We start from the raw sequence: 27,025 nt of genomic DNA, 5'->3' as shown, positions 1-27,025 counted from the left end.
GCCTCATTTTCACATGCATATATTGATAATGGTAAAACCTTTCACTATTTTTCATGTACTCCTCCATATACTTACTAATGGCCATATAGAGAAATCACAATGGTTGCTATAAAAAGACTGTAAATATTTAGGGTAAGTATTTGTATGCTTTAGAGCTATTTGTTTGAATGAATGATTGCAAAATCTACTAGATGTACTGATGCAATAATAATTATTATCACTATCATATATATTCCACATAACTATTTCAGACATTGCTCTCTCTCTATACATATATGGACACACACATACATTGTACAAACATGTACATATTATATATGTCTCTATAGAGATATAAATGTTTACAACATACATTTTATTTCCTTAAAATATCTTCTACATAATAAAGTAATACAAGTTACACACTGGGCTAGCCTAGATTATAATTTAGTTGAGAAAGTTTGTAATTGAAAATGCTTTTTTCTTCATCATTTAAAAAGTATTAATAAGAGGCAAAGCTAGGAAAATAAAAGCCTTCCAATGTCTTATCCAGTAGCCATAATTACCTTATCTTTTAAAAATGCTCATAGTATGAATTTTCAATAAATGGGTAGAAATAAGCCTCTATTAGAAGCCGAAATGTGTATCATTTGAACAGTTGCCATTCATTGATTCCAAATAAGGAACCAGTTATGCTTATTTATATTTCATGTCTCTTTTTTATTTGTTATTATCTATAATTTGAGCTTAATTAATCCTTATAAATATCCACTACATAAATTTTGGATTAATATTAATGGGCTCTGATCTTCAATGCCCAATTACTCCTTGTCACTTTTAAGTTTGTTGGTGCCACCACATACTAATGACATAAAAGTGTTATCTATAATAGTAAATAACAATTTGGTTTAATCATATTAAATAAAGGTATAATTTATAACAGATTTTATTTTAAACATATGACTCTACATATATCATAAATTAACAAATTAGTAACTTAAAACTATAACAATATAAAGAGAGCTCAGCATTTTTATAACGCAAGCACATTGTGTACACACCGTCCTTGAACATCATTCCAATCTCTCAGAAGCCTTTCATTTTCTTTTTGCAGGTGCTCATTTTTGGCTTGATTTTCTGCGATGGTGTCCAGGCAGTAACAAATAAGTTCTCTAATGACCTCAGCTGGGCTTTCAACTTTCTCTAGGTTGAAGGAACCAAGTCTGAACTAAAATGAAAGGAAAACATGGTTAGTTTGGGGATATTTTCAAGATTCAGCAGTCCAGTTTTAAATATACGTAATTTCTTCTGAGGGGGGAAAAAGGTAAGATTTAAAACAGTGCATTTATCAGACACAAATACAGTGAACAAAAAACCGTGGGCTAGTTCCCAAAGTTTCTTACTACAGTTTATCATACAAATCAACATATAGTCTAAGAATAGTTTTTATAAGTGGTAGTCCTTATCCCACCTCCTAGCAAAAAATAAAGCAATATAAATACCATACAGCATACTACCATGTGGTTGCTCAAGCCTAATTTTAAGTGTCTCTGCTCAGAATTAAAAAAAGAATTATACCTAAGCATTTTTAACTCTAATTTCTGTTAATACAAATGGTAAAATGAAATAAGTGAATATAACCTCTTACTGAAGAAAGATCAAAATTTTGGTAATAACTAAGTGAAAGGTAGAGTTTTAGGAAACTGATAACCACATGGTAATTATTCCTTTATCTAAAGACTATAATTTATTATTATAAATTACCAATAATAAAGTTAAGTGCCAAGCTTGAATACTGTTGCATATAAGTAAGACTCTTAAAAATATTTTAATTCCTCTACTAGGGGGCACTATAAAATAAAATAGTATAAGACAGTTTTAGTTATAGAATTTTGAAGGTAACGCAATTACTCGCCATCTGTCTGATAAAGATGCTGAAATACAATGATTAGTAATAATTATAATTATCCTTAATTAAAATTAGAATTGTAGAAGATAATAAAATTAAAAAGTAATAATAATTATTTTACAGCTACCATGTCTTGTGGTAGAAGTATAATTCAAGCATAGCACAAATATAAACTCATCTAATTTTCACCATAAAGGAAATATTATATCCATATTATAGATTAGTAAATGAGTAGTTATCCACTCTATTGAAGGGATAAAGTCAAGATCCTGTTATGCTAGGCTGTTATGCTGTTTCTGATATAAGAAGGTATCCTAACTAGACAACTAGTGAGGGTAAGAATTAGGTTGAGAGTCTACACTTAATTCTGAAGAAAGATTCTAGTAGCATTCAGTGAGTAGCAAAAGAGTAAAACTGAGGGGTATTTTTGTTTGCTTGTTTTGGGTTTTTGTTTTTTGCTTTCTAGGTCACAAATTTCTATTATGCCATTTATCCAATAAGAACATTTTCAAAAGGTATTGCTTTTAAAAGAATATTTCTATAAATATGTTATACATAGATTAAGAACTATTTAACAGTGGCTAAGGATTCTGAGACAAATCCCTATCAGGCAGTTTATAAATAAAACTAGAAGTCACTAAAGTAGAAATTCACTGTGGCATTTTACAAATCATTTCAGTTAATTCCTTTAATTTAGTATTATTTGGATGTATAATCCCAGGAATTTAATTTCTCTGAGTGAATTATAATTTTCTATTTTACTGTAAATCTTCAGATAGAAAACATGGGTAGAAGATCATTTAACATTATAGACACCCTGCCAAAAGGCTCAAATACTGACCATTTCTAGGTTGAGAAATATTTATTTATATTTGATTAAAATGTAAAGGAAAATCACAGATATTTATATTCTTTGACATTATAAACACATTTTAGAAGATTGAATATTTCTCTTCTAGCCACAAAGAAATTGTGTAGGTATTTGTATATGAGGTTTTTTTAATTGAAATCCAGGCAGGTTATAATGTCTGTTTAATCCTTTAGTTTGTTTTATCTCACCTTTTCCTGTCTCTTAACAAAAGGAAAACCAGTCAAAGAAAAATTTTTATTTCAATGCATGTACTCGGTTGCATTAGACTCGTATATTTGCCCTAAATTAAACAATTTATGCAATACTTAACAAAAAGGACCTGGAAGAATTATAAAAAATTTATTCAATTGAAATTATTTCAAGCTATTTGTCACATCTGATTTATTTATTTCTCTTACATTTAGAATCAAACACCTGAAAGCATTTGCAGTTTTCTCGTATGATGAAACATGAGTCCATTTAACAAGCATATAAGTTTAAATAAGAAAGTTTTATCTATATAAAGAATAAATAAATTGAAAGTAAATTTGAAGCTTTTGAAGCTTCTCTAAGTATAAGACATACAAAGTTAAAGACAAAGGTCACCTATAGAATATTACTTTTTTGAGTTGACACAAAGCAGGAGAAAAATTAAGCTTATTTTATTTTTAGACAACAGATTACATTATCAGCAACACATGAACCCACAAAGTGATTTTGTATGCTCTCATTATCACAATTATCAGGAAGCTTTGACAAAGATGGACATTTTTAGAAAGAAAGAGTTTTTCATCACTTGAAAGTTTCAAAATGTCAAATGGATAAAGAATTCATACCACACCTTGATCCTGAATAATCACTAAAATACAAACGCAGAGATAAACACAAGTCTAGCCCTCTACACTTCTATCTTAGATGACAAAGAAGGAACTAATTCTAAATCACTAATAACAACTTTCAAAATATAACTCAAACATACTTATGCAAAATTCCAAAAGAATTCTTGAATCCTTTTTTTAGCTATTCATTATAAATAAACTTAAAATGTCATTTCTTCTTAGTAGTAGGCAATTATTTTTTGGTATTTTTTTTTTCCTAATTATTTTCATCACTTTCTACTTCTTTAATAGGTATAAATATTTGTTACTCCAAACAATAAAAATAAACTAGAAGTATCTAGAAACTCAACTGAAGAAAAGGATTTTATTTGAAATTGTCAGATTAAACTTTCTTTTTTTAATTCTCGAATGCATGAGAGTGACTCTGCTGGAGCCTTCCGCCTCTATATGCATGCTTCAGAGGCACTGTTGGAAGCACTCTTTCACTTCTGCTGCTGCTGCTGTTCCAGCCTGTCCACACTATTACAGATGCAAGGGACTATGTGCCTGTATGCACTGGACTTCAATAAGAGCCTCATATAAGGGTTAATGAATTGAGGGGCATAACATATTTCTGTGCTCTACCTCTACATCCAGCCCATCCTTACACTGTCCCTCAACAAAAGAAAAGTGGGAACTTAAGTATCATTTTTAAAGCTGGAAAATTCGCACAAAAGCTATATTGTAATGTTGCATCAATTTTTAATTTTTTCACTCTAGTTTCTTTTTTGACATGTGGGGGCATTAGCACAGCTGTTCTTTATTAGCTCTGTCCTTTCAAAATAATCTACAATATAAAATCATGACTTCAAATGGCAGAGCAGAGTCAGAAACCACAAATTAAAGACATTTTGAGAGCATATCTCTTCGGTTAGAGACATGGACAAAAAAGGTTTCTTTTTGTAGTAAGTTCTCAATCTTATTGAGAATTCAAATTACATAGACCTGTGCTAAGTACATTATTCAGTCTATAATCTTTTAAAATTTTCAGCCATGTCTTCATTGTTCTATATAAAAAAGCTGAGAACAATTAACTTTTTAAATATTAAGGATAATCATAGTGGGCTGCACTAATTGACTCCTAATGATTGTCATTCCAGCTGGTAAAACAAACAAATAATTTTAACATTTTAAATTTAGTCTGCATTTAAAATTCTCAATTTCAGAAAACTTACCCATTTTCTTTGGCCAGGGCTTTATTTATTTTGGCTATCTGTCCATCTGTCAATCCTTCAAGTCTAAGATTAAATGCCACATCCTTTCACCCATCACCTCAAAGCCCAGGTCAAGATTCAATGCAATCTCCATCAAAAAACCAGCATTCTATCTCACAGATCTAGAAAAAGTAATCCTAAACTTCATTTGGAACCAAAAAAGAGCCCAAATAGCATGAGCAATCTTAAGTAAAAAGAACAAATCTGGAGCCATCACATTACCTATGTGATACATTATACTACATGACTCTGTGTATTGTAGATCCCATGGGTTCTTAAAATCAAAATGCAATAACCTAAATGTGAAAAGTATGTTGACTTACAACTATGGTGCTAGAAATTATTAGCATTTTAAAGATTTGTTATATGCTTTGATATTTTAAATATCATATGAAAATTCTAATTTAGGTCTTCATAATTACAAAAATCATAGTGGAAATCAAAGAATCCTTGAGAGGAAAAAACCCAAAAGTCTATGTGGTAAAAAATCTCAGAAGTTACTTTACTTGGAAGGAGTATAACTATTCACTCCATTACTGTCTTAAAATAGAGATGATGAATCTTTTGGTTCATGGAAAATATAGTGATATCTAGGGGGTATATTTTGGCCTAACTAGGTGTTATAATTAATAATGAAAAATTAAACTTTATATGAACTCAAAGAATGAGAAAGCTTTTCTTATAATAACTGTATTTGGCAAGGAGAGGGGAGGAGTTGTCTGCTATTTGCCTGCTACTTCATTTTTGGTATTAGGTACTGAAAAAGAAATACAGATTTCCTTGGATTCCATGACACTCTTTCAAATTTCATCATACTTATCTAATCATATCTTCTCATTACCCAGATGCTATCAGTAATGCTTTCTGGAATGATCCCTTGGTCCTCTTCTCATTTTATTCTATAGAGTTTTATAGGATTATTCATAATCATAGCTTTCATTATGAAATATAAACTTAAAACTGTCAAATCTAGGTGGGGCCTCTCCTAAGCTCCAGACCTATATACACATTTAACTCCTTTTTGGATTGGTGCCACCAGGATGTACTATATGGACCTCAAACTTCAAATGCCAATACATGACTCACTGTCCATCCCCTTCACTCACAATAAACTAGCTCTTCCCCTGTATTTTCTTCTAGACAGTCACCATTCATTCAGTTATACTTGTGTGGTCTGGTGAGTGAGCATAGGGATCTCTCATAGCAACATGGTATTTACTATATTTTTTTCTTTTACTGAGCTAAAAGCTGCAAAGGAACAGGGGCTATATATCACTCATATTGGTAGCCTCATTCTTACATAGTGAAACAGGATGCATTCATTCATTCATTTATCAGATTTTTGAGAATGTACTATGTGCTAGGCATTGGAGAGTGCTATGAATAATAAGAAAAAAATGTATCTATTCTCTTGGAGTTTATATTTCAACAGAGGGAGTTGATGATGCACAATGATCAAATGGTAATTTCAGATAATTTTATGTTGGATGAGGAAAACAAAGTGGGTAATGCGATAGTGAATAGAAGGTAGAACCAGTTGAGATACAGTCATCAGGGAACAAGTCCTTGCTAAATATATAATGATATTGGAACAAATACTTAAAGGATGAAAAGGTGATAGCTAAAGGAAGATCTGGATCTAGGCAGAAGTAAAAATGCCTAGAATGATGAGTTCTAGGAATAAAAGGCCAGTATGAGAGAAGAAAAACTGAGGGGGAAAACAGAGGACATGAGATTGGACAGGTAGACAGGGGGCTAAGTCATGTAGGACTTTGTGGCCACACTAAGAAGATCAGAATTTAACAATCTAGAATCCTCCAAACAGTACTGAAAAGACACAATAGTACAAGTATTGAGAAATAATGTTTTATAATCATCATAGTAGTTGTATTTATCTGAAATCATCATATTTATAAATGTTTGTTGTCTCCCTTCCTTACTCCAAATATAAGCCACATGCTCATAAAAGGAGTTCAAAAAATGTTAACTAAGTGACTACTTTGTCATAAATGTTACAAGTATTTTTTCAGTTTGGCAATATTACTTGTGGAGCATTTATATTTTAAAGTAGTTAAATCTAAAAATAGTTTCTTTTAAAGGTCTTTGTCTATCAGAGAAAGTAACTATTCATCTATATTTTCATTTTTTAATTTCTTTTTCCAAATACATATAACCAGTATTTCTTCACCAGTTATTTAGGAATCTATTCTCTCCCTACTGATGTGAAATACCAGCTTTGTTAGAAATTAAATATTTATGTATACTTAAGGAGGTTCTTGAGTTTCCTATTCAGTCTCATTAGTTTTTATCCCTTTACCAGTAGCATGCTCTTTTAATTGCCATAGCTTTATGTTTTATCATTAAGTTCCATCACGTAATTCTTTTTTTAAAATTTCATTACCTACTTTTGCCAAGAATCTCCCATGAAATTTTGACTATGAATTTCAGATGAATCCAAAACAAAAAATAAACAAAGTACAATTAAAAAAAAAAAAAAAAAAACCCCACTGGTTTCACAGGTGTATATATATCTCCAAGCTCATTAAGTTGTATACAGTAAATATTTTTGTACAGCTTTTTGCATACCAGTCCTATCTTAATAAATGTTTTATTAATGCTGGGAATTATATTAATTTTCAAACTGTTTTGAAAGGAATTAATTTATTTCTAATATGAATTACAAAGTAATATTGATTTTCCTCCATTCAGGACCATTATGTTTTTCATCTAATTGAGAGTTATTTCTATCTATTTTGGTTAAGTTTCCCATTCCTTAATTTTGAATCAGACACCCTATACTGCAGCTAACACTATCAAATGATGTGTAAGTACAAATATAAATGTAAGTGTCTACTCAGTCCTTCTTATAATGTTTTTGATCCCTTGGTAATGTCAAAACAATTGTAAGGTGTATGGGAACCTTAGAAATCTGTACATTAGAATCCCAATACTGACATCTATTTGTAATGAGGTCCTGAAAAAGTAATTATAACCTCTGCAGGAGATTTGTGAACAATATCTAAAGATTGCATGAAGGACTGTGCAAATAAGCCACAACAGAAATAACATGTAAAGGTCCAAAAAACTACATTCTCTTCAGTCAGTTTAACTTTGATTTGCCTTTTAAAAATGGTTGATTACTTTAACACAGTAGCATTCCAGAGTGCCTATGACAGAAAAATCTCACTGGGGCTGGAATCACTGTTTGCTGTTGCATGGATTCTGTTGCTCACAGAAACAGTGAGTAAGCAAACACTGGACAAAAGAAATAATATATTAAAATATCATGCTATGGGATACTTAGGAAATATAACTTAATAGAACATAGTATGAAATATCATAAATAATTTTTTTACAAAATTTAAACTAGCTTACCCTGCTTAGTAACAATTAGTCAGGTCTCTCCTAGCATTCTCTAGGAAAATTAAATTCAAACAGTAAAATCTTCTTTTTTTGACTATAAAATTCTGATTCTTTCCCATTTAAAAATGTCAGATACTTAGGCCAATCTCCACCCCACCACCACCAAAAAAAAAGCACTGAATTGTAATTATTTGAGGGAATAGCATGATTGATTAAAAGGCATTACACTGATAGATACTTTTAGAAACTTTTTTTTTTTTTTTTTTTTTTAGACAAGAGTCTCTCTGTTGCCCTGGCTAGAATGTAGTGGTGCCATCACAGCTCACTGCAGCCTCAAATTCCTGAGCTCAAGCCATCCTCCTGCCTCAGCCTTCTAAGTAGCTGGGACTACAGGCACCTGCCACCATGCCCAGCTAATTTTTCCATTTTTCTGTAGAGAAGGGGTCTCGCTCTTGCTCAGGCTGGTCTTGAACTCCTAACCCTCAAGGAATCCTCCTGCCTTGGCCTCCCAGAGTACTAGGATTACAGATGTTAGCCACCTCACCCAGTCAAGAAACAAAAAATTTGCATTAACTATAATTCCATTATCACTTATCATAAGCTAATGAACTGAAAACTAGCGATCCTTATAAAAAATTGTAAAAATACCAAGTATCTTTAAATTCCTAATTTAAGTTAAATGATAAAATATAAATCAAGAAAAAAATGCTAATTTGATGTTTGGTTTATGAATTTATTTCTAAGAAAATTTTTAAAGTTTAATCATTGTCTTTTTAAACAATGGTTTAACAAAAGTTACGATAAAAAAATTAAGGTATAACTATACCGGGAAGTTAAGGGAAGCTTGTGAAGGTACCTGTTCATTGGAAAGGAAAATAAATTAAGAAAGCTAATTACTCATCTTCCATAATAAAAAGGTAATAGATAATACCTAAAACTAAAAAAAAAAAAAAAAGAAAGAAAGAAAAGAGAAAAATAAGCCAGTTATTTAGAAACTTAGAGGTAAATAAGAACTGGCAAAAAAAAAAAAAAAAAAAGTTGAAAGTAGAATCAGAGATGAGAGAGTAGGTACAGACCGGACTGCCATTTTTTCATTGTAAGCTTTGTACAAACTATTTGACTTTTAAAATTATCATGCATATATAACTTTGATAAGATAAAAATTAAAACAAAACAAAAACAAACAGTGTTTGAGATAAGGTGAACTAGTTCTACTTTTAGGTTATTTGCTATGGCTACAGAACATTCATTGTTGATGAAGTAACATCAACAATGGCTATAAAAGTATCCTTTTATAGTCTGATAACATAATTCTTCCATATTCCAGGCAAGAATGACCTTCTAAAAAAGTTAATGTTGTCCAGCCAAATATCATTTAGAAGAACTTCTAAATAGTAATTATGCCAAAAGCAAAATTATTTTTGGCCAACACATTATAACATCCTAATGGACAATAATGAAAAAATGCTATTCAATAGGTCATTCTTGTAATTACCAAGAATATAAAGGTAAAGTCACATTTGAAATTAGTAGGAACATTTTTGGGATTCTGCCAAAGTGGAAAAAGACACTTGAAAACTCTAGATACAGAACTTTAGGCCTGCTTCAGAGAACCCATTCAAGAACCTGAGCCATTGAGATTTTTAAAAAGCATAGTTCTAGGTCAGGCTTGTCATTTTCATATACTTGGATTTCCTCTGAATCTTAATTCCAATTTTCTTGGCTCTGACTAACATTTTACCTCCATATCTTTCTTGTTTTCTGACATCTATTACAACACTCTCTCTGATACTATGGGCATCTGTTCTCTGAAGTCCGTTTCTGTCTGCAAAGCTGAGCTTCTCTATATAATCAAGATTCCATGAATCCTTCACCAACCACACTCTTAACAACATCCTCAATCACGACCCCTTTCAATTTGGATCAATATAAACATCCTTGATTTTGCTTTTTTCTTCTTCCTTATCTGCCCATTCATTCAATCACTAATTTCTGTCAATTGTACATCCTAAATAGTTCTCAAATTGCTCCCCCTTATCTCTATCTCAATTACTCCTGTCTTAGTTCCAATCCCCAAAACCTGCCATTTAGATTACTGTGACAGCCTTCCAACTAGGCTCCCTGCCACATCTAGTCCCTTGTTTCATTCTTCACATTTACCAGAGTGATCTTTTAAAATGTAAATCTGATTATGTCAATACTGGCTTAAGATTCTAAAGCCTTCTAAGGTAAGGCTCTTCATGGTCAGTGCCTGCTTACCTCTCAGGCTTGGTCTCCCACAACTATACACTTCAAAGCCCATGAATCACTTTCCTGAAATATCTGTAGTCCTCCATCCCAACCCCAATCAATCTTCACGCTCTCTTTTTCATACTTCTGTACAATGCTGAAAAAATCTATTTGCTGTATATTTAAACCACATCACTTTGACCCTTTCAGAATTACTTTTATCCTGGAATTTCAATTAGTCTCAATATAAAGAAAAGCTACATGCAGGAATAGCTCCATAATTGCTATATAACACATTGTTCTTTATGTTGCTCAATACCCTTCACACAGTGAGACACATCAACATCTTTTAGAAAATCAAAATCAATAAAAAAGGTTTGAGTTTTTTATGAACAAACTGATAATGTTATTGCTTTAGTAATTAATAGACTTTGAGAGCAATATAATCAGTTCTCCTTTACTTGGGTACTAAAAAGATCATAATCAAGTTTTATACTTAAAACTAAAGCTTTTCTGAGACAGAAGCTTTCTTCTTCCTTATTTTTTGGCCCCAGTTTCTTGTTTTAAATTCACTGCTTTTGTAAACATTTTATCTGTTTTTACTGAAACCTATTTCAAAGGCTGTTTCAAAATAAGGGAGAAATAATCAGTTAATAGATAATGTAGAAAAATAGCACATTTAACATTCAAACCTTTTATTTTGGAAAGAATATTTAAAGCTAATCATAGAAACAGGAAATGGGTAGGAGGGGGGTAACTTGCTGATTTAAAATCTTTCTTATGCCTATCATATCTGCTAACTAATATCACTTCAATGAAATCATGCTTTAATCCTTTAGTAATATTAATAAACAAATAGAATTTTAATAGTTTTTCCTGGTAACTAGATTATGGTGTAACTTTATTAACCTTGGTATCAAGAATCATTTCCCAATATTTTAAATGCCTATTTTCTCTTAGAGTTACTTCCAAATAAAAGCACCTTTGCAAATTTGCCCAAGACAGGAAGACATAATGTTACAAAACATGTCCCTAGAATGTAGGTATCTTATATCCTCATCTTCCTTCTTGGGAAAGTCCAGATAAGCCTTCCACAGCCCCAACCTGCACTATCTATCATAGCACCTGGCTTTATTTTTCTCTTAACACTTTTCAACAACTAAAATTATCTTGACTATTTTTTAATTTATGTGTTTTCTGTCTTAGTACCTATCCATCCATAATTAAAAAGTCCCATGAAAGATGTTTAACTTCCTTATCAATGTATCCTTAGCACCCAAAAAGTATTTTTTGGCTGAATAAAAGAGTGAATGAATTATGCTTATGTAATAACCACCCATCAAGATTTATAATGTTTAATGTAGACTATAACTTACACTTATCACAACAGCATAGAATAAAAGGAGCTATAACTGAAATGAAGTATAAAAACAGTCTAAAAATTATACCATAACATTTTTCTAATATGACTACTAGTAATAATAAGTAATATTTAGTGAGTATTTATTACACCATATTTCATGCATTATGTCAGTTAATACAGAAGTCTCTTGCAAAAGAGTTAATAGTAATAAGTTCAGTTTTTGAACACTGGATCCAAGACTAAAATCACGTAAGGAATATGTGAAATGTAGTCAATAAGTTTCTGTGGAATCCTACATGAAAACCTGAAATTCAATTGAACATTATTTTGTTAGTTCCTACCATGTTATGTGTACAAGGCAATCTACATTATGGAATGATCAGCCAGACAGAATATCTACTTTATATAAATGGAAAGACAGTAGTATTATTTTATAAGGCCTACAATATTAAATTAATTTCAGAAAAATTAATATAAACGATAATAGCACAACCACGAATTTTCACCTTTTAAAAGCCCAAAGTATGTAAGTAGCCAGACAAAAATGTTAAAGTTTGCAGTACAAAAATTACTGTTTGCAATGAAATAATGTCATTACTACATGAAATACCAACTGTTTTCTGGTAACTATGTAAATAATTCACATTACATAGAATAGCACCTTGTTGTTAGCAAATATTGAAACCAGAAACACAGTTTAAGTCCAAAAGAAATCAACTGTTTTGGCATACTCCAGTTCCACTTCTGTTTTTTTATGATGCAATCCCAAATGAGAACACTCATCCATTGCCAAAAACATGTTTAAATGGTATAGCAGTTATTGTATTTTGACACTTTAGTAATCACAACTCATTCAATGGAGTACTAAAGGATGAATCTCTAAAACTAAAGGAGCAGTGGAAGGAAGGGTGGCATTCTGAAAATACAGTGTACACTAAAATACATAGTTATATGAAAAGTCATATCCATGGGGAAATAGTGTCAGATACAAAATTAATATTTAGTAAAATATTTTAGATAATTTTGATTGTATAACTGAAAAGGTCAGAACAAAGATTTACGTTCAACTACTAGAAATGCTCTGGCATTTACTGTCATAGTTACAATATATTAAGGTAAAAAGGCATTCCCCTTAATAAGTCAGTTCACATAATCACATAAAATCGGTTCTTAAAAAATTATCTTAATTTTATAAATCAGTGTTTGGCTACAAATTGAAGCTACGATGTCTGGTGTACCTGTCACATATAGAGCCAGCTCCTTTTTGGACAGGTAGCTCCTACAGGTTTATTTAATGTTTAAACTTAGTAAATAATCATCTACAAACTCATGGCAAGCTTTTATAAGTCTGTGTTTTAAATAAATTCAAATTTGCTACCCAGGTATTATTAACTGGATCAACACACAAGACAAAGAAAATCACAGAAGGACTGAGAGTATGGGCATGGCTTACTGCTTCTGAAGAGTCTTGATGTAAACTCTTCTCAAAGGGATTCTGTATATTAATACTAAGTGACAGCAAATGTTACATTCCTTGTCCCCTCAGAATTACCAAGCCAGTGGTGATTTTCAGCAAATAAGTAGAAGGCTGTTCCCATAAGTTTAGGTTGTTCTCAACTGGACAAAGCTAACATTCCAATTCACTGCATTTTAGTCTTATGGGAATTAGAAGCCAGGCATGATAAGGGCCAAAAGTGGCTATATTCCATTCTGTCCTTACATTCCCCTCAAGCAACATACTCTTGTTTACATAGATATTTCTAATACACTTCAATCTGCAAAGTCATCTGTTTATACATCTTCTTTATGATCTTAGGAAATCTGAGCTACAATCAAGACTTCCTAAAGTTGAATATCTGGACTAGCTACCTCAAAAGCAAGTTCCTTAAGCAAGGCCCTGCCTCTGTGTAGAAACACTCAGTTTACCAAGGAAAGAGACTTATAAGGAAGTAACCATTATATAGTATGAGAACTGTTATAAAATGGTGCTCATTAATATCATGTTAAATATTTTTTTCATGACTACAATGATCTCAGAATAGAAAACCACATCTTTGGGATAATAGTAGCAGCATGAAAAATTAATTCAAGTATCAATATAGAGGACCATACCAGACTTTCAATATCAAGTCTGGCAATAGCTAGTATTTCAGCCTTATAGAGTCTGTGGTTATTTTCTAAAGATATCTCATTTCCTAAATTCCCCCACTATGCCCTGGTCATCCTCTAGCTAATTCAATAGAAAGATTTGAAGGGCATAAGAACTATTTCTATCCATTTTTTTTCATGAATTTTAACATTATAAATAACAAAATTTAAAAATCCTGGAACAATGTCTAAAAATAAAACCAGAGACTATCACAAACATTGTTGTTGGAACACAAACACAAATGTTTTCTTGTAGACAACTCATATCATCACTACTAACTACCACTGAAAAAGGAAACAGTCCAGAATGTTTTGAACCTGCAAGATACAACATAAAAATAGGATCACAAAAAGAACTTGTTTGCAACTTAACAGAGAGAGAGGAAAAGAGCAATGATGCGAATTTTTCCATTTTTGTTGTCTCATCACTTAGTAACCTAGAGGAACCACCCTGTCTTGGATTAAATATGATTTTCTTCTCATTGCCAACAGCAATCTATGATTCTTTTTAACATGAGTAGCTACCACTAATTTCATGACAAAATATTTCTGGGGGATACTGAGTAAAGATATGTATTTTCCTATATTTTAATATGACACTTCTGAAAAATAGAACTAAACTCGACAGAGGAAAGGCCATGTAAGTACATAGAATACTGTAAGTGTCATCCTTCTGGATTTATAGCTTAATAAACCTATATACATTTTCATGTGCTAATCCAATCATAAACCTAAAGAACTATAGTAGAAATTCCATTAATCATCTGTATATAATACTCCAATAACCAAACCCATCATTCTCATGGAGACCTTAAAGAATCACAGTTTAAAATGTTCTTTAGTGACTAGTAATCATTAGAAGGCCTGTTTTAAAAAGTTATAAATATTTATTGACTGATGGATATCAACAAACAGAAAGCTTTTCAATATCTTTCAAAGAAAGGATCCAGAACCAAGCGGAAGATCTGTTTTCTCTCAGTGTGCTCCAGAAGACAGAACATGTAAAACTGCCAGAGAAGCCCCAATTCCCACACTCCCATGAAAGAATGAATGGATCGAGACACTGACAATACTGAAGGTTTTCCACCACCACTGCACCATCACAGTATTACTACAGACTATCCTTTGCAAATCAAAATGACTCTATTGATTCATTTTTAATAAAGAATAAAGTTTAACTTTTAAGATTTTTTTAATAATGCCAGTGAGGAGACATATATTTTGTTCATATTATCTTTTGACCAATTATTAATATACGGACACATAAAGTCAGTATGTCAGTGTGAAAGTACAATCAGCACCATTCAAATCAGTTTCACTGAGTTTCCAGTATGTGTTAGGAATTGTGCTGGGGCTGAGAATGAAAGCATAAGCAAAGCATACTCCCTGTCATTATGGAAATTGTAACTTGACAGGAGAAAATCAAATGTAATCATGCAACTAAAACAACAGGATTTGAAAAGAGTGAATGGGATGAAGTTAGAAAAAAATCATGAATGCCATGCTGAGGCATTTGGCCTTTATTTTCTAGGCCAGGGCTTACAAAGTCAAATATCCTTAGGGGCCAGGTAGGTAAGGTAAATGAGTCAAGTTGATGGAATGCCAAAGTATACAGAGCATTTCCCCACTAGGTAGCGGCAGTGGATTATTGTCTTGTGGAATTGTGGGCCATTATACTCAGATTTCCAATTTTTCAACAGAAGCCAGAAATCTAGATGTTTTAAGTATAAAATCCTGATATTAATTGTTAGAAACTCATTTAAAATTTTTTTCTCCATGTAAGGGCCAAACATAACATATCTACAGGCTACATTTGGCCCTGTACTAAACACAAGATGAGATTTTCATTGATTTTTAAGCAGGAGAATAATGTGATTAGATTTGTGTCTTAGAAATAAATGTCCCTCTGGTGGTGGATGAAGAGTCCGGTGGAATAGAGATAGGAAGATTAGGTGTTTGCAAAAGTATCAGCAAGAAAAGATTGTAGACTTACTGGGCAGTAGAGAGGTGTAGACTGAGGCAGCTAAGGGAAAGGAAGAATTGATGACTAGGCATGCATATACGTTGAGGGGAGAGAGCAAGTAGAGAGGGGAAATTGAAATTACAAAAGAAAACTGAGTATGAAAATGGGAATGAATACACATCAAATAGAGTGAATTCAAGGAAGGGTGGAGAAGATCAGGACTGAATAATTTGGACTTAGAACAAGATAAGGATTTTTCCTTTTCTGAAAGTAGAGAAGTTAAAGAATACATATTTGAAAATGGACAAAAGAAATACATACCTAATAGTTTCTACTATCTTAGTAGTGTGCAGAATTCTATGATGCCTCTCGAGATTCCCACCCTCTGGTGTACATGCCCTGTAAAATCCTCTCCTTTTAGGTGTGAGTGAGAACTTGTGAATTTGATAAGATATTCACTGCCATGATCAGGCTAGGTTATATGGTAAAGTTGATTTATAAAAGGAGATAATTCCATCTGGGCCTGATCAAATCCAGTGAGTCTAAAAGGGGACTGGGTTCTTTGTGAAGAGTAGGGATTAGACTTGAGGGAAATTGTTTCTGTCTTTGAAGACAAAGGGTGTCATGAAAATGGCCTCAAGGAGCTGAGAGCAACTTTGGCTAAGAGGCAGCTTGGAAAAGGAACCTGAAGCCCCAGATGAGAACACAGCCAGCTGACAACTTTGAATTTAGCCTTGTGAGATCCTGAGCAGAGAACCCAGGTGTGCCATGCCTGGACTCCTGATCTATAGAAGCTGTGAGATAATAAATGGTTGGTGGTTTAAGCTGCTAACTTTGTAATAAATTATTACACAGCAGTAGAAAATTAATGTACTTAATAAGTAGAAAATACAGATTTTTTAATGAAACAACAGAGATGGTTGGTAGAACTACCAGAAATGAGAGTCAAGCTGAATTTGTTTTCTAGCAACTTTGGTCTCACAAGTTTAACAAAATGTCATATCAGGCACGAAATGATTGACTAGAAAGAGAAAAAACTACTACTTGTATTATATAAAATTTCAAATTATATGCTAAGAGTTGGACAGTTAGAACTAGGTTTCCAGAGCATACACCTATGAACAGACGGGAGAAGAAAGCAGATGGATTGTAACAAGCTCACAAGATACATTGTCACTAAGTATCTCATTGATAGTTAACAAATATGAAAAATGTCATAAGTCATTCCTGAGAATTTAATACCTTCAGAAGGTTCTAGCAATCATAATTGCTGAAACCAAGTATATCTTCAAGTTTCTCTATTTTGTAGGAAAAATACATTTCAACTAAAACTTTAAAAAAACACACATGCATGGCAAAAGATTAACATGTAAATCATAAAATTACTTCAGAATGCACTTTAATATTTAGGGTAGAAATAAAAGTTATGACAGAAAAATAGTATTAAGGCAGTCCTGTTGGCATTTAATCACTTAGTCTTTTGAAATCATTCTGTTTACAGTCATACTTACCGTCTGGTTTCTACAATAATAAACACACAGCCTGTTTATTTTAAATACTCCATCTTGAAATGAAGAGGATTTTTTTTTTCTCAAAATCATACTGCACACTAACCAAGTTCTCAAGCCAAAAGAACACAGGAGATCAAATGTGTAAAAGACAAGTAAGATCCACCATGATCCAGACTTTAGATTTAGAGGAGAAAAATGTCAAACTCCAGCTGTTTTAGCTTAATAGGATGGCCCAGATTGGCTTAGTCTTTGTCTCTTGAGGGAGACAAGGAGCCCATGACATAATGTGTCCGCTTTGTTCATTTTATGTTAGTAAGCACAGCATTTGCTTTGTGTTTTATCTTTCTCATGTCAACTTTCAACTTTCTTCCCCCAAAGAGAATAAAAAAACTCTCTTTAGATTAAACATGACAGTCTATCCTAAATCAAATACAATAAGGAAATCAATTAAATTAACTCCTACAATTTAGAAATAGAGAAAATAGAATTTAAAATTTAGAGTTGTCCAATCAGCATATATCTAAAAGAGAACAGAAGTATTTTCTTTAAATTTAGTAAAAAAATAAAACAATCCATAGTTTAAAAAAGCAAATAAAACTATGAAAAAATGTCTGTTTTCTAAGAAATTTTCTAAGAAATTAGAAAATAAATCTGAAATATATTTCTTTAAAAATGAAAGCATAAAATATATGGAAAATAAGGATGGGGAAAATATTACAAACAATTTGCATTTGTCAAATTTTAACTCTAATCTAAAACAAACATATCAGATAATTCTCTCCTACATACTCCCCCCAACCCCCACCACCAACCTCCTTGGAATCATCCCTCCAGGCCTTCTGACCAATCCCTGCTCCAAGATGGACAGGTACTCTCTAAGTCAATTGCATTTTAGTCATCCTAGATCTACCTTCAGCATCATTCTGAGGATTCTCTTTGTTGTACACCCTGTTTCTTGGATCATATGTCATGAGTTGAAAACCTGGCTCACCAATCTTCAATCTTTCCTAAAATATGCATTTAAAGCTATGCTAATTCTTTAACTGCAAGTTCTGATGTGCAGTGTTCTCGCTGCTGTTTAATTGTAAATATTTCATAATCTTTCTTTTAATTTCTTCTTTGGCCCATGAATTTTTGTGTGTATGTGTGTGTGTGCACTTTATGTTTGTAGGGAGACTAATGATTTTGCAATTATTAAAGAAAATTTGTGTATTCTTCTCTAATTGAAAGAACTTTATCATGTTTTACTGTGCTTGAAAAAAGTGTGCATTCTCTAATTACTAAAGAGATCTATCTGTTTATCCATCCATCCATTACAGTGACCTCTTTAAAATATACTGTACAAGTCTTCTATTTTCTTGCTATTTTATCATCTGCTTAATATATTTGTGTTTGAAAGAGGTGTTTCAAAACTTACAATGTAATTTTGGATTTTTAAATGTCAACTTGTAATTGAGTCCATTGTTGCTTTATGTGTTCTGAGGTTACATTGCAAGGTGAATACAGATTCTCAGAGCATATCTTCCTAGTCATTTGTTCTTCCCTATTCTTAGCAACTTACTGCTTTCAAGTGTATTTTTTGTATGATAGTAAAATCATCTCATAAGTTAAATTTTGATTAGTATTTATCTGGTATATTACTTTTATCTCTTTCTTTCCAATGTTTATGATCCTTATGTTTTAGATATGTTTCTTAAAAACTGCACAAAGTTGGATTTTCCTTTTATACAATCTAGAATCTTTTAACAGGGGAGTTTATGTTCACATAATTGATTTACTAAATTTATATCTACCATCTTGTTTTCCTATATTCTATGTGCTTATTTTCTTTTGCTCCATTTTATAATATTATGCTTAATATTTTCTGAAAATCTGCTTAATTACTTAACATACACTTATTTTTTATTCCTTTAAATTTGCTCTATTATATCATGTTTTTGTGATTTTAAAAATCTCCCTTTTATTGTGGCTGTTGACTATATCATGTTAGAGCATTTATGTGGCTGAAATTTTTTATTATGAACTTATCTTCACAGTGGGTATTCTTTCCATAAGATTCCCACCTGTATGGGCTTTGCCTTAGCTTCCGAACAGTTTAACATTTGTTTTTGCAAGAGTATCAGGAGTTACGACAATCTCTTAGCTTGAGATCCCTGTGCTATGAGGACAGTATAAAATCTAACTCCATTCAAACATACGCACAAAAGGATCCTTCCTCCTCCCTTCCACTCCATCCCAAATTTCCTAATTTCCTACCACCATACAAGCATTAAAACCCAAGCCCAAAGCCATAAACCTTACGTAGAGATCAAATCACCCCTCTGGTCACTGCAGCATAAGTCAGGCTCTGGGTTTGAGTTATTTTTTTTCATTTTTGATCCCTGGAGATTCCCTCCTGTTTTCTTGCCTCAGCATTTTTATGTACCTGGAATGAAATGGAGGATTACATCACAGATTCCAGTATTGCCAGAAGTCCTGTTACTTTCATGAATATCATTTGGTACTTACTGAGTGCTCTGCTAGGCACAAATGTGAATGACAATAAAGTCATGATTTCTGCTCATTTGGAGTTTACAAAAGGCCTGAAGACTGAAGATCATTCATCATCATGTTCAGCAATTTCAACATGCCATACTAGCACCATTCCAGTTTTCTATTCAGGGTATAAAATCCTCTAATTCCACAGTATCTTTTTTGTAGCATTTGGAAATGAATCTAATATAAATCAATAATTTCTATTGATTATCTAATCAGAGACATGTTTATCACCTCAAGAAATGCTACGAGATTTTTCCAAAAAAACATATCCTTACAGAAGCCATGTTAATTTTATTCTCATAGGTTATGTGTGTTTAGATAAAAGTGTTATTTCGTTATGTCCCAGGTCAGGAAAATTTCACATTTCTTTTCAGTTTGAATTGAAAAATGATTACAAATTCTACATGTTTGCTCAAAGTTGCAAAGCTCTAGGATGCTATTTTATAATGAGATTAACCCAAATTCTTACCTAACCAGTTCATAGTTTAACACTTCACATTATTAGGAGCATTGGGAGAAAATATTTTAATTATTTAAAATTAAATAAAATAAGCATATCAAATGTAACACAATCAGAATTAATAGGGTATCCACAAGGCAATTTCATATTTCTAACCAGTTTTTATGTTGTCAGCTATAATTATTCCTTATGGTTTGCTCTTAACAATTTCCTATGTTTTTTAACAAAATAAAATTAATGTGATTCACAGATGCATCCTTACTTAATCTGGGAGAAAATATGACAGATTGAAAGAAAATTCTTTGATTAACTTCTTATGCTAATTTTAATTTTCTTCCACCATTATTGAGGCATAATTGGCAAATAAAATTATTTATATTTAAGGTGTACAACATGTTTTGACATATGTATACATTGTGAAATGATTACCACAATCAAGCTAATAACATATCTACCACCTTGCATAGTTAACTTTCTTGTCTATGTGTGGTGAGAAGATTTAAGATCTATTTTCTTAGCAAATGTCAAGTATACAACACAGTATTAAGTATAGTCACCATGCTGTACAATAGATTTCCAGAACTGAAAGGAGGTATTTTTAACAGAACATAACTTTAATATGCTACGCTACATGGCAAAACTATATCCCAAACTGTAAAATTTTAAAATTTTCCTGTTCTTGATCTTAGTAATGTCTAAAAAGTAATGATTTGGAGACTTTTAAAAGGAATGATTTAGGGAAAATATTATTCTTTAACAGATATATATCAAAAATCCACTGAAGTACAACATAAATTAGAAATTCACTCATGGGCTGTGCTGATAGAATAAAATTTGTTATATTCTGAAATTTTGAATTTTATGTCAGTTTAGACAGTGAAAAGCTGAAGATTTCTTCTGTTTAGTAATTTCTTATATAGATAGCACAGGTCATTAGAGTGGATGAGACTTCTTAATAGATCAATTTCTTTCTAAGAACTCTGGGGAGTTTTTGAAGATTATCCTTTAACAACCAATGGGTTTTTTTTGTTTGTTTGTTTTGTGTAAGAATCTTAATGCCCTGTACTATAGCAGTTCTTTAAAAATTCCAAACAGAAGACCTTTGACATGCTGGATAAATTTTCTAAACATGTTAGGAATTCTGCACATTAACAAAAACATAAACCTTTCTGCCAGCTCCTAGTATTTTCAAAGCAACATTGCTCTTAAGAGACTTGTTTCTGATTCATTTTGTTATATCTCAAGTTACAAGCATTTTCAATATTTCCTAGAATTTTCATACTTGATGACTATTTCTCCAAAAAGACACAATGTTTTGAATACTTCAAAGGCTACCACAATGAAAAGTACAAAACACAGCTTCATATTATATACAGATGAACATGTAACTCACAGAGGGACAACTCTCCCACCTAAGTATCCGTGCTGCAAAATTAAAAGTCATTGCTGTCTAAAATTCTAGACTATTCTTTGTCATAGAATCTTGGGAGTTGCTCATGATTTAGATATTAAAGCCATAAATACCAAGAAATATGTTGATATAATCCATGATTTAAATTTTTATACATGGTCTTCTCCCTGAATTTATCTAAATTACAATGCTTTATTTTGTTTTAAAGTGCTCTGTCAATAGACCTACATTATAGATGTGTGTCCAATAAAATAGTTTCATTAATGAAGTTTGATTCCCAAATTTGGCAATGTTGATGAGTAAGGAGATATCAATCAACATTAATCAATCAGTTTGTACAACTATACGACAATCTAAATGAAAGGCACAATTATTTGGGATACTTAACTCTCATTTATTGAGAATTATATTTTTTCCAGACTACTAAACAACTGAGAAAAGCAATTGCTCGAAAATAAGCTAATCTAAAGAGGACTGACACCAGACCTGAGAGATTTCAAAACAGCAGCAGGGGCTATTCCCAACAGCCACAGATGTCCACCACATGATGGCTAACATGATGACAACTTCTCTAGTTGTCCTCTGTTCCCATCTTATTCATTGTAAGGTGTGAACAGCCATCTGTTCTTTATTTATGTTTTTAGAAACCCAAAAACTTTAGAAATGTATTTACATAGAAAAAGTATATTAAAATCAAAAAGGAGCAAGTTATAAAATGACTCAGTGGTAAAATCTATGATATTTTAGTATGTATATAATGAGTTCATCAAAAGCCTTCCAAATAAATTTCTTCTATCCTTCAGTAATATGTAAAGCAGCTAAAGAGGTGATCAGAAGTTCACTGAAATTGCTAAACTCCATAAGCCATTACAACAAATTGAATTAGAACAGGAATCTGAAAATAAGGGAGGAAGTAAAATGCAATTTCTGTGACTTTAATTTTTCTCCCTGATTCACCAATGAATAACTCAGTGAAGTTCAGAAAGTTCATAGTCATTTAGTTAAAAACAACAACAGCAAGCAGGGTAACCAATCTTCAGAGGGCGTTAGTATCTTCGTTGTGGAAAATAAATGAACTTAAATTTTACATAAGCACTTGACTGCAACAGATACTCAAAAAGACTAAATAACATTTTAAAAACATATGCCAAACCAGAATTTAAGATAACAATACCAAAAAATTACTCCTATCAGCAAATCAAAAGTTCACTGTAACAAATTCACATGAAACCATAAATCCAGATTCAAGAACAAGATAAAAAATGTAGCCTATTTACTGAAGTTCTTTAAAATTCTAAAAGACAAGAGAAATAAACAAATATCTTGACTGAAGGGCAGAATAATACTTCAATAGTAATCTGGAACAACTTAGTCCTCTATTCATGACTAATTCTATTGAGGCTCTAACAAAAGTAGCCAAGTGTAAATAATTTGAACTGAAATAAAGTAAATGGAAATAGGATACATTAATAAATTATTAAGAAAATCCCTAAACTTCATCAATCAGATATTATTTTTGTTATTTTCTGATCTATTAAAAGATAGGGCCTCTTCTCAAGATAAAAATTTCTGATTATTCATCCCATAAGGATAAAAAAATCCTGAGACCACTATGACCACTTACTAGCTATGTGCCTTTCTCTGTATCAGTTTCCTCATCTGTAAAATGGAGGTGTCAATAATATCTACTTCACAGTGTTGTTATTATTATTAAATGACCTGGCTCACATAAGTGCCATATTAAGTGGCTAAAAATGACAAATTTAGAGTATCATATAACAAATTAAAAAAAATTATTATTTCCAAGTAACCTAATTTAAATTTGGTTTCTTTCTTAAGTGGGAGAAGTCTAAAAAAAAAAGAGGGGGTGGGTAGAGTTCTGCACCATCTCTTGTAGCACTGAGATGATAGCAGTGTATAAACAACCAAAAGATAAGTCATGGGAATACATTTAGAAGAAAAGCAGGAACCCTAGTCAAAGGAAACTATAACTGCCTTCCTACATGAAAATGCCATCTGATTAGAATTCTGAAAGAATACTTTCTAAAGTAAAAATAAAGAACCTCACAGAATTATACAATTAAAAGTTCATCAATCATCCCACATGGTACAACAGTGACATGTACATACACATACCTATAATCTCATTTTGAATTATACGACATTTGACACCTTGAAATAGAGGCTGTTGCCACCAATCCCTAAAACATTCCAAGAAAAATACTAATAAATGAAGCAGAATTCATGAGACTGCTTTCCAATTAGATACTGCATATACATTATTATAATTAATAATGGATGCATCAAACAGTTGTGGAATATGATCAACATATTTGATCATGAATTTGAAAGCTAATTGCTATACGTTCACATGAATAGACTACTTGAGTTTTTCCTCGTTTTCCCTCAAATGATTTAATATTCCATGACTGACGTTATAAAATGGCATATCCTATCATTGAAAGTTAACACTTACATGGCTCTCAGAAATATAATTATTTGATAAATTTAATTTTTCTTTAATTTCAGAAAAAGGTTATAATTTGGAAGGTAAGACTCAGAGTTACTTCCATTTCTTTTTTATTTTTAATTTTGTAGCTAATAGCAAATTGAAAAATGAAATATTAAGCAGGGTCTTAAAAATGAGGGTCTCTTTTAAATGTTTACATTTAACAAATGAGTGACTTTAATATAAAATTCTATGCATCTATAACCATAATAAAATTACTGAAGCTCTAAAAATATTCACAAATAAAAGTATTACTGAAGTGAATAATCATTCCTTTTATAAAAATAATGAAAGTATGGAAGAATTTAATATTTCTGAAAAGTTCTAAAATATTTTATTACCTTGAAATTGATTACTGTTTTTATATTTTCCAAGTAATCCTCTGTTTACTAATCTCAGAATTCTGTGTAAACAAAATTTTCACAAAACTTAAGTTACAAGAATTTAATTTCCAACATGTTTCTTCTCTTAATTTGTATGGCTAGGGTATAGCATAGCTTGGGCTGTTACTGATCCCAGGTCAAAGTAGCATACATCACCTGAAGAAGTGAAAAATTTGGTGAGGGGTTGAAAAGAAGAATTATAAAAGAAATGAATATAACTATGCTAATTAGAAAAAATAAACATTTTGTATTTTTGTTCAATGTTGTTTATATAATATAGTTCTTTATGATTATCATATTTAACATTTCCTATTTCATACCTAAAGGAAAAAAACATAGTTTCTTTCAGTAAAACTGGGCAACATTTTCTTCTGCCTACAATAAAAATTATTTGCAGTTCTTTAGTATAATATGCAACTGTCTTATGAGAAAAAAAAATTAGTATTATGAATTATAAAAGCCAAACATCAAATTGTCTTTGTCCATTCATAAATTACTTCCTCCTCACTTTCCTCTTTTGTTTTTCAAAATCCATGATGATTTTACAATATTTGATGTTCAATATCTGTTACTTATTTAGTTCATTTAGTATATAGTAGATGAATTTTATTATTTTTAAAATATATGTAGGAGAAAGTCTTTTTCATAGGTTGACAATGATATTAATTATCAATAAAACAAAATCTCTTCATATTGGTACAGGAATATACATGATCAGTATTTCACAATCAATAAAGAGATTCAATCCCTCTTATGACCTGTCATATGTACAGTGTTTGTTTTTCTGAATTTATTTTTAAAAAATTCTTTTTAAATAGAAAAATAACTATTAGATCATCTAATCCATCAGTTGCCATGTATTTTGTCCTAGCACAGAAACATAGCAGACCATTATAGAAGACATTTGGTAGAAACCCCATTATTTCAGAAATTTAAAGTTATGGAATATGACCAACTGTCCACAAATTGTTTTTGAGAGACAAAATCTCATATAAGCATTTAGATTTAGGGAATGTTTCCTCATACAATGAGATTATGAAAGATCATATCTATATGTAAAAACATTTCCAAATTGCATTTGAATAAACATTAACCATGTAATGTACTATCCACCTAAGTGTAGATTCTTAATAAACAGCTCGTAGGATAGACAAAAAATTTCAAAATAAGAATAGGAATTTTTAATAGCAGAATATTTGAAGTATTTTTAAATAATTTTTTATTCATATACTAATATTTTGTCTTTTATAAAATTAACTTCTCTATCATTTTCTTTTTTCCCTCTTTCTGGAGCTCCTATGAGAGAATGAATTTCCTGGTTTGATCATCAAATGTTATCTTTACTCTCTCATTGTTAATCTCTTTTTCTTTTAATTTTACTTCCTGGAAGACTGCCTCCAATTATCTTCTAACACTCTGATATTTTTTTTAATTTATTTTAATTTTCAAGAGTACTTTTCTTTCACTAATAACTCTGTTTTATAGCATATATTCTATTTGTGCTTTGCTGATGCAAACCTCTCTTATTAACATGAAAAAGTTAATTATAAGTTATTAAAAGGTTATTCTGTTCCCTCAAGTTCTCTGTTTACTCAAAGTTGTTTTATATTTTTCATTAAATTTGATCACTGTATTTATATCACAGGATTTTCCCAAATACCAGACAATCCTTAGCTATTCATATTTAAGAGTGAAGAACTAAAAAAATTGATTTTAAACTCTGTTTACAGAGTAACAGAGTTATTCTGGAAACAAACATATGAAGTAACTTTTCAGGCATTAGACAGTAGGCAGAACAGAGTAGGGAGGCCTCACTACAGTGTGGTCATACAGAGACCTTGCATTCAAAGACTTTCCTACCTGCCAATATCTGAGAGTCTTTTTTCTGGATCAGCTTATTCTTTTACTTGGGAGTTACAAGACTGGCTGCTAGAAGTCCTGCAACTAAGTAAGGGAAGGGCACTGGTTCCCATTTTTAATTATGCAGGCACTCATTTTAATCCTTATGATTTTGTACAGTCCTTCAACCTTCCTTCAGCTGTGTTCGGTATTGTGAACTGAGATTTTTTTTCCAAGAATGAGAGGAGGGAGAATCAGGTGCATGGCTGCCTGAGTGGTCAAAGCATCACTTATAAGCCTTAAACAAATCCTCATGGTTTTAGCACTCTTCTATACTCCCACCTTTAGAGGTAACTGGTACCTCTGATTCCTGAGTCTTTCTGCTTAGAAATATGTTTGCCTCTGTAGCAACCTCCCCCAACCCCCTTCTCTATACCTCTTACTGAGTTACAAATCATTCGTTTGCCTTCCATCTTCC

General features: G+C 31.6%; 1 protein-coding gene across 1 annotated transcript in view; it reads right to left on the bottom strand.

Moving 5' to 3' along the window:
- XRCC4 (X-ray repair cross complementing 4) overlaps window positions 1–27,025 on the bottom strand; it is a 221,872-nt gene that overhangs the window by 127,639 nt on the left and 67,208 nt on the right. Inside the window, exon 4 of the mRNA XM_045566379.1 lies at window positions 1,041–1,207. Within this exon, the coding sequence (XP_045422335.1) occupies window positions 1,041–1,207 (167 nt within the window). The remainder of the gene's footprint in view (window positions 1–1,040; window positions 1,208–27,025) is intronic.

The sequence above is a fragment of the Lemur catta genome, chromosome 12 (genome assembly GCF_020740605.2).
Source record: "Lemur catta isolate mLemCat1 chromosome 12, mLemCat1.pri, whole genome shotgun sequence".
NCBI lineage: Eukaryota > Metazoa > Chordata > Mammalia > Primates > Lemuridae > Lemur > Lemur catta.
Note: the sequence above shows the minus strand (reverse complement) of the source record. Positions and strands in the feature narration are given on the sequence as shown.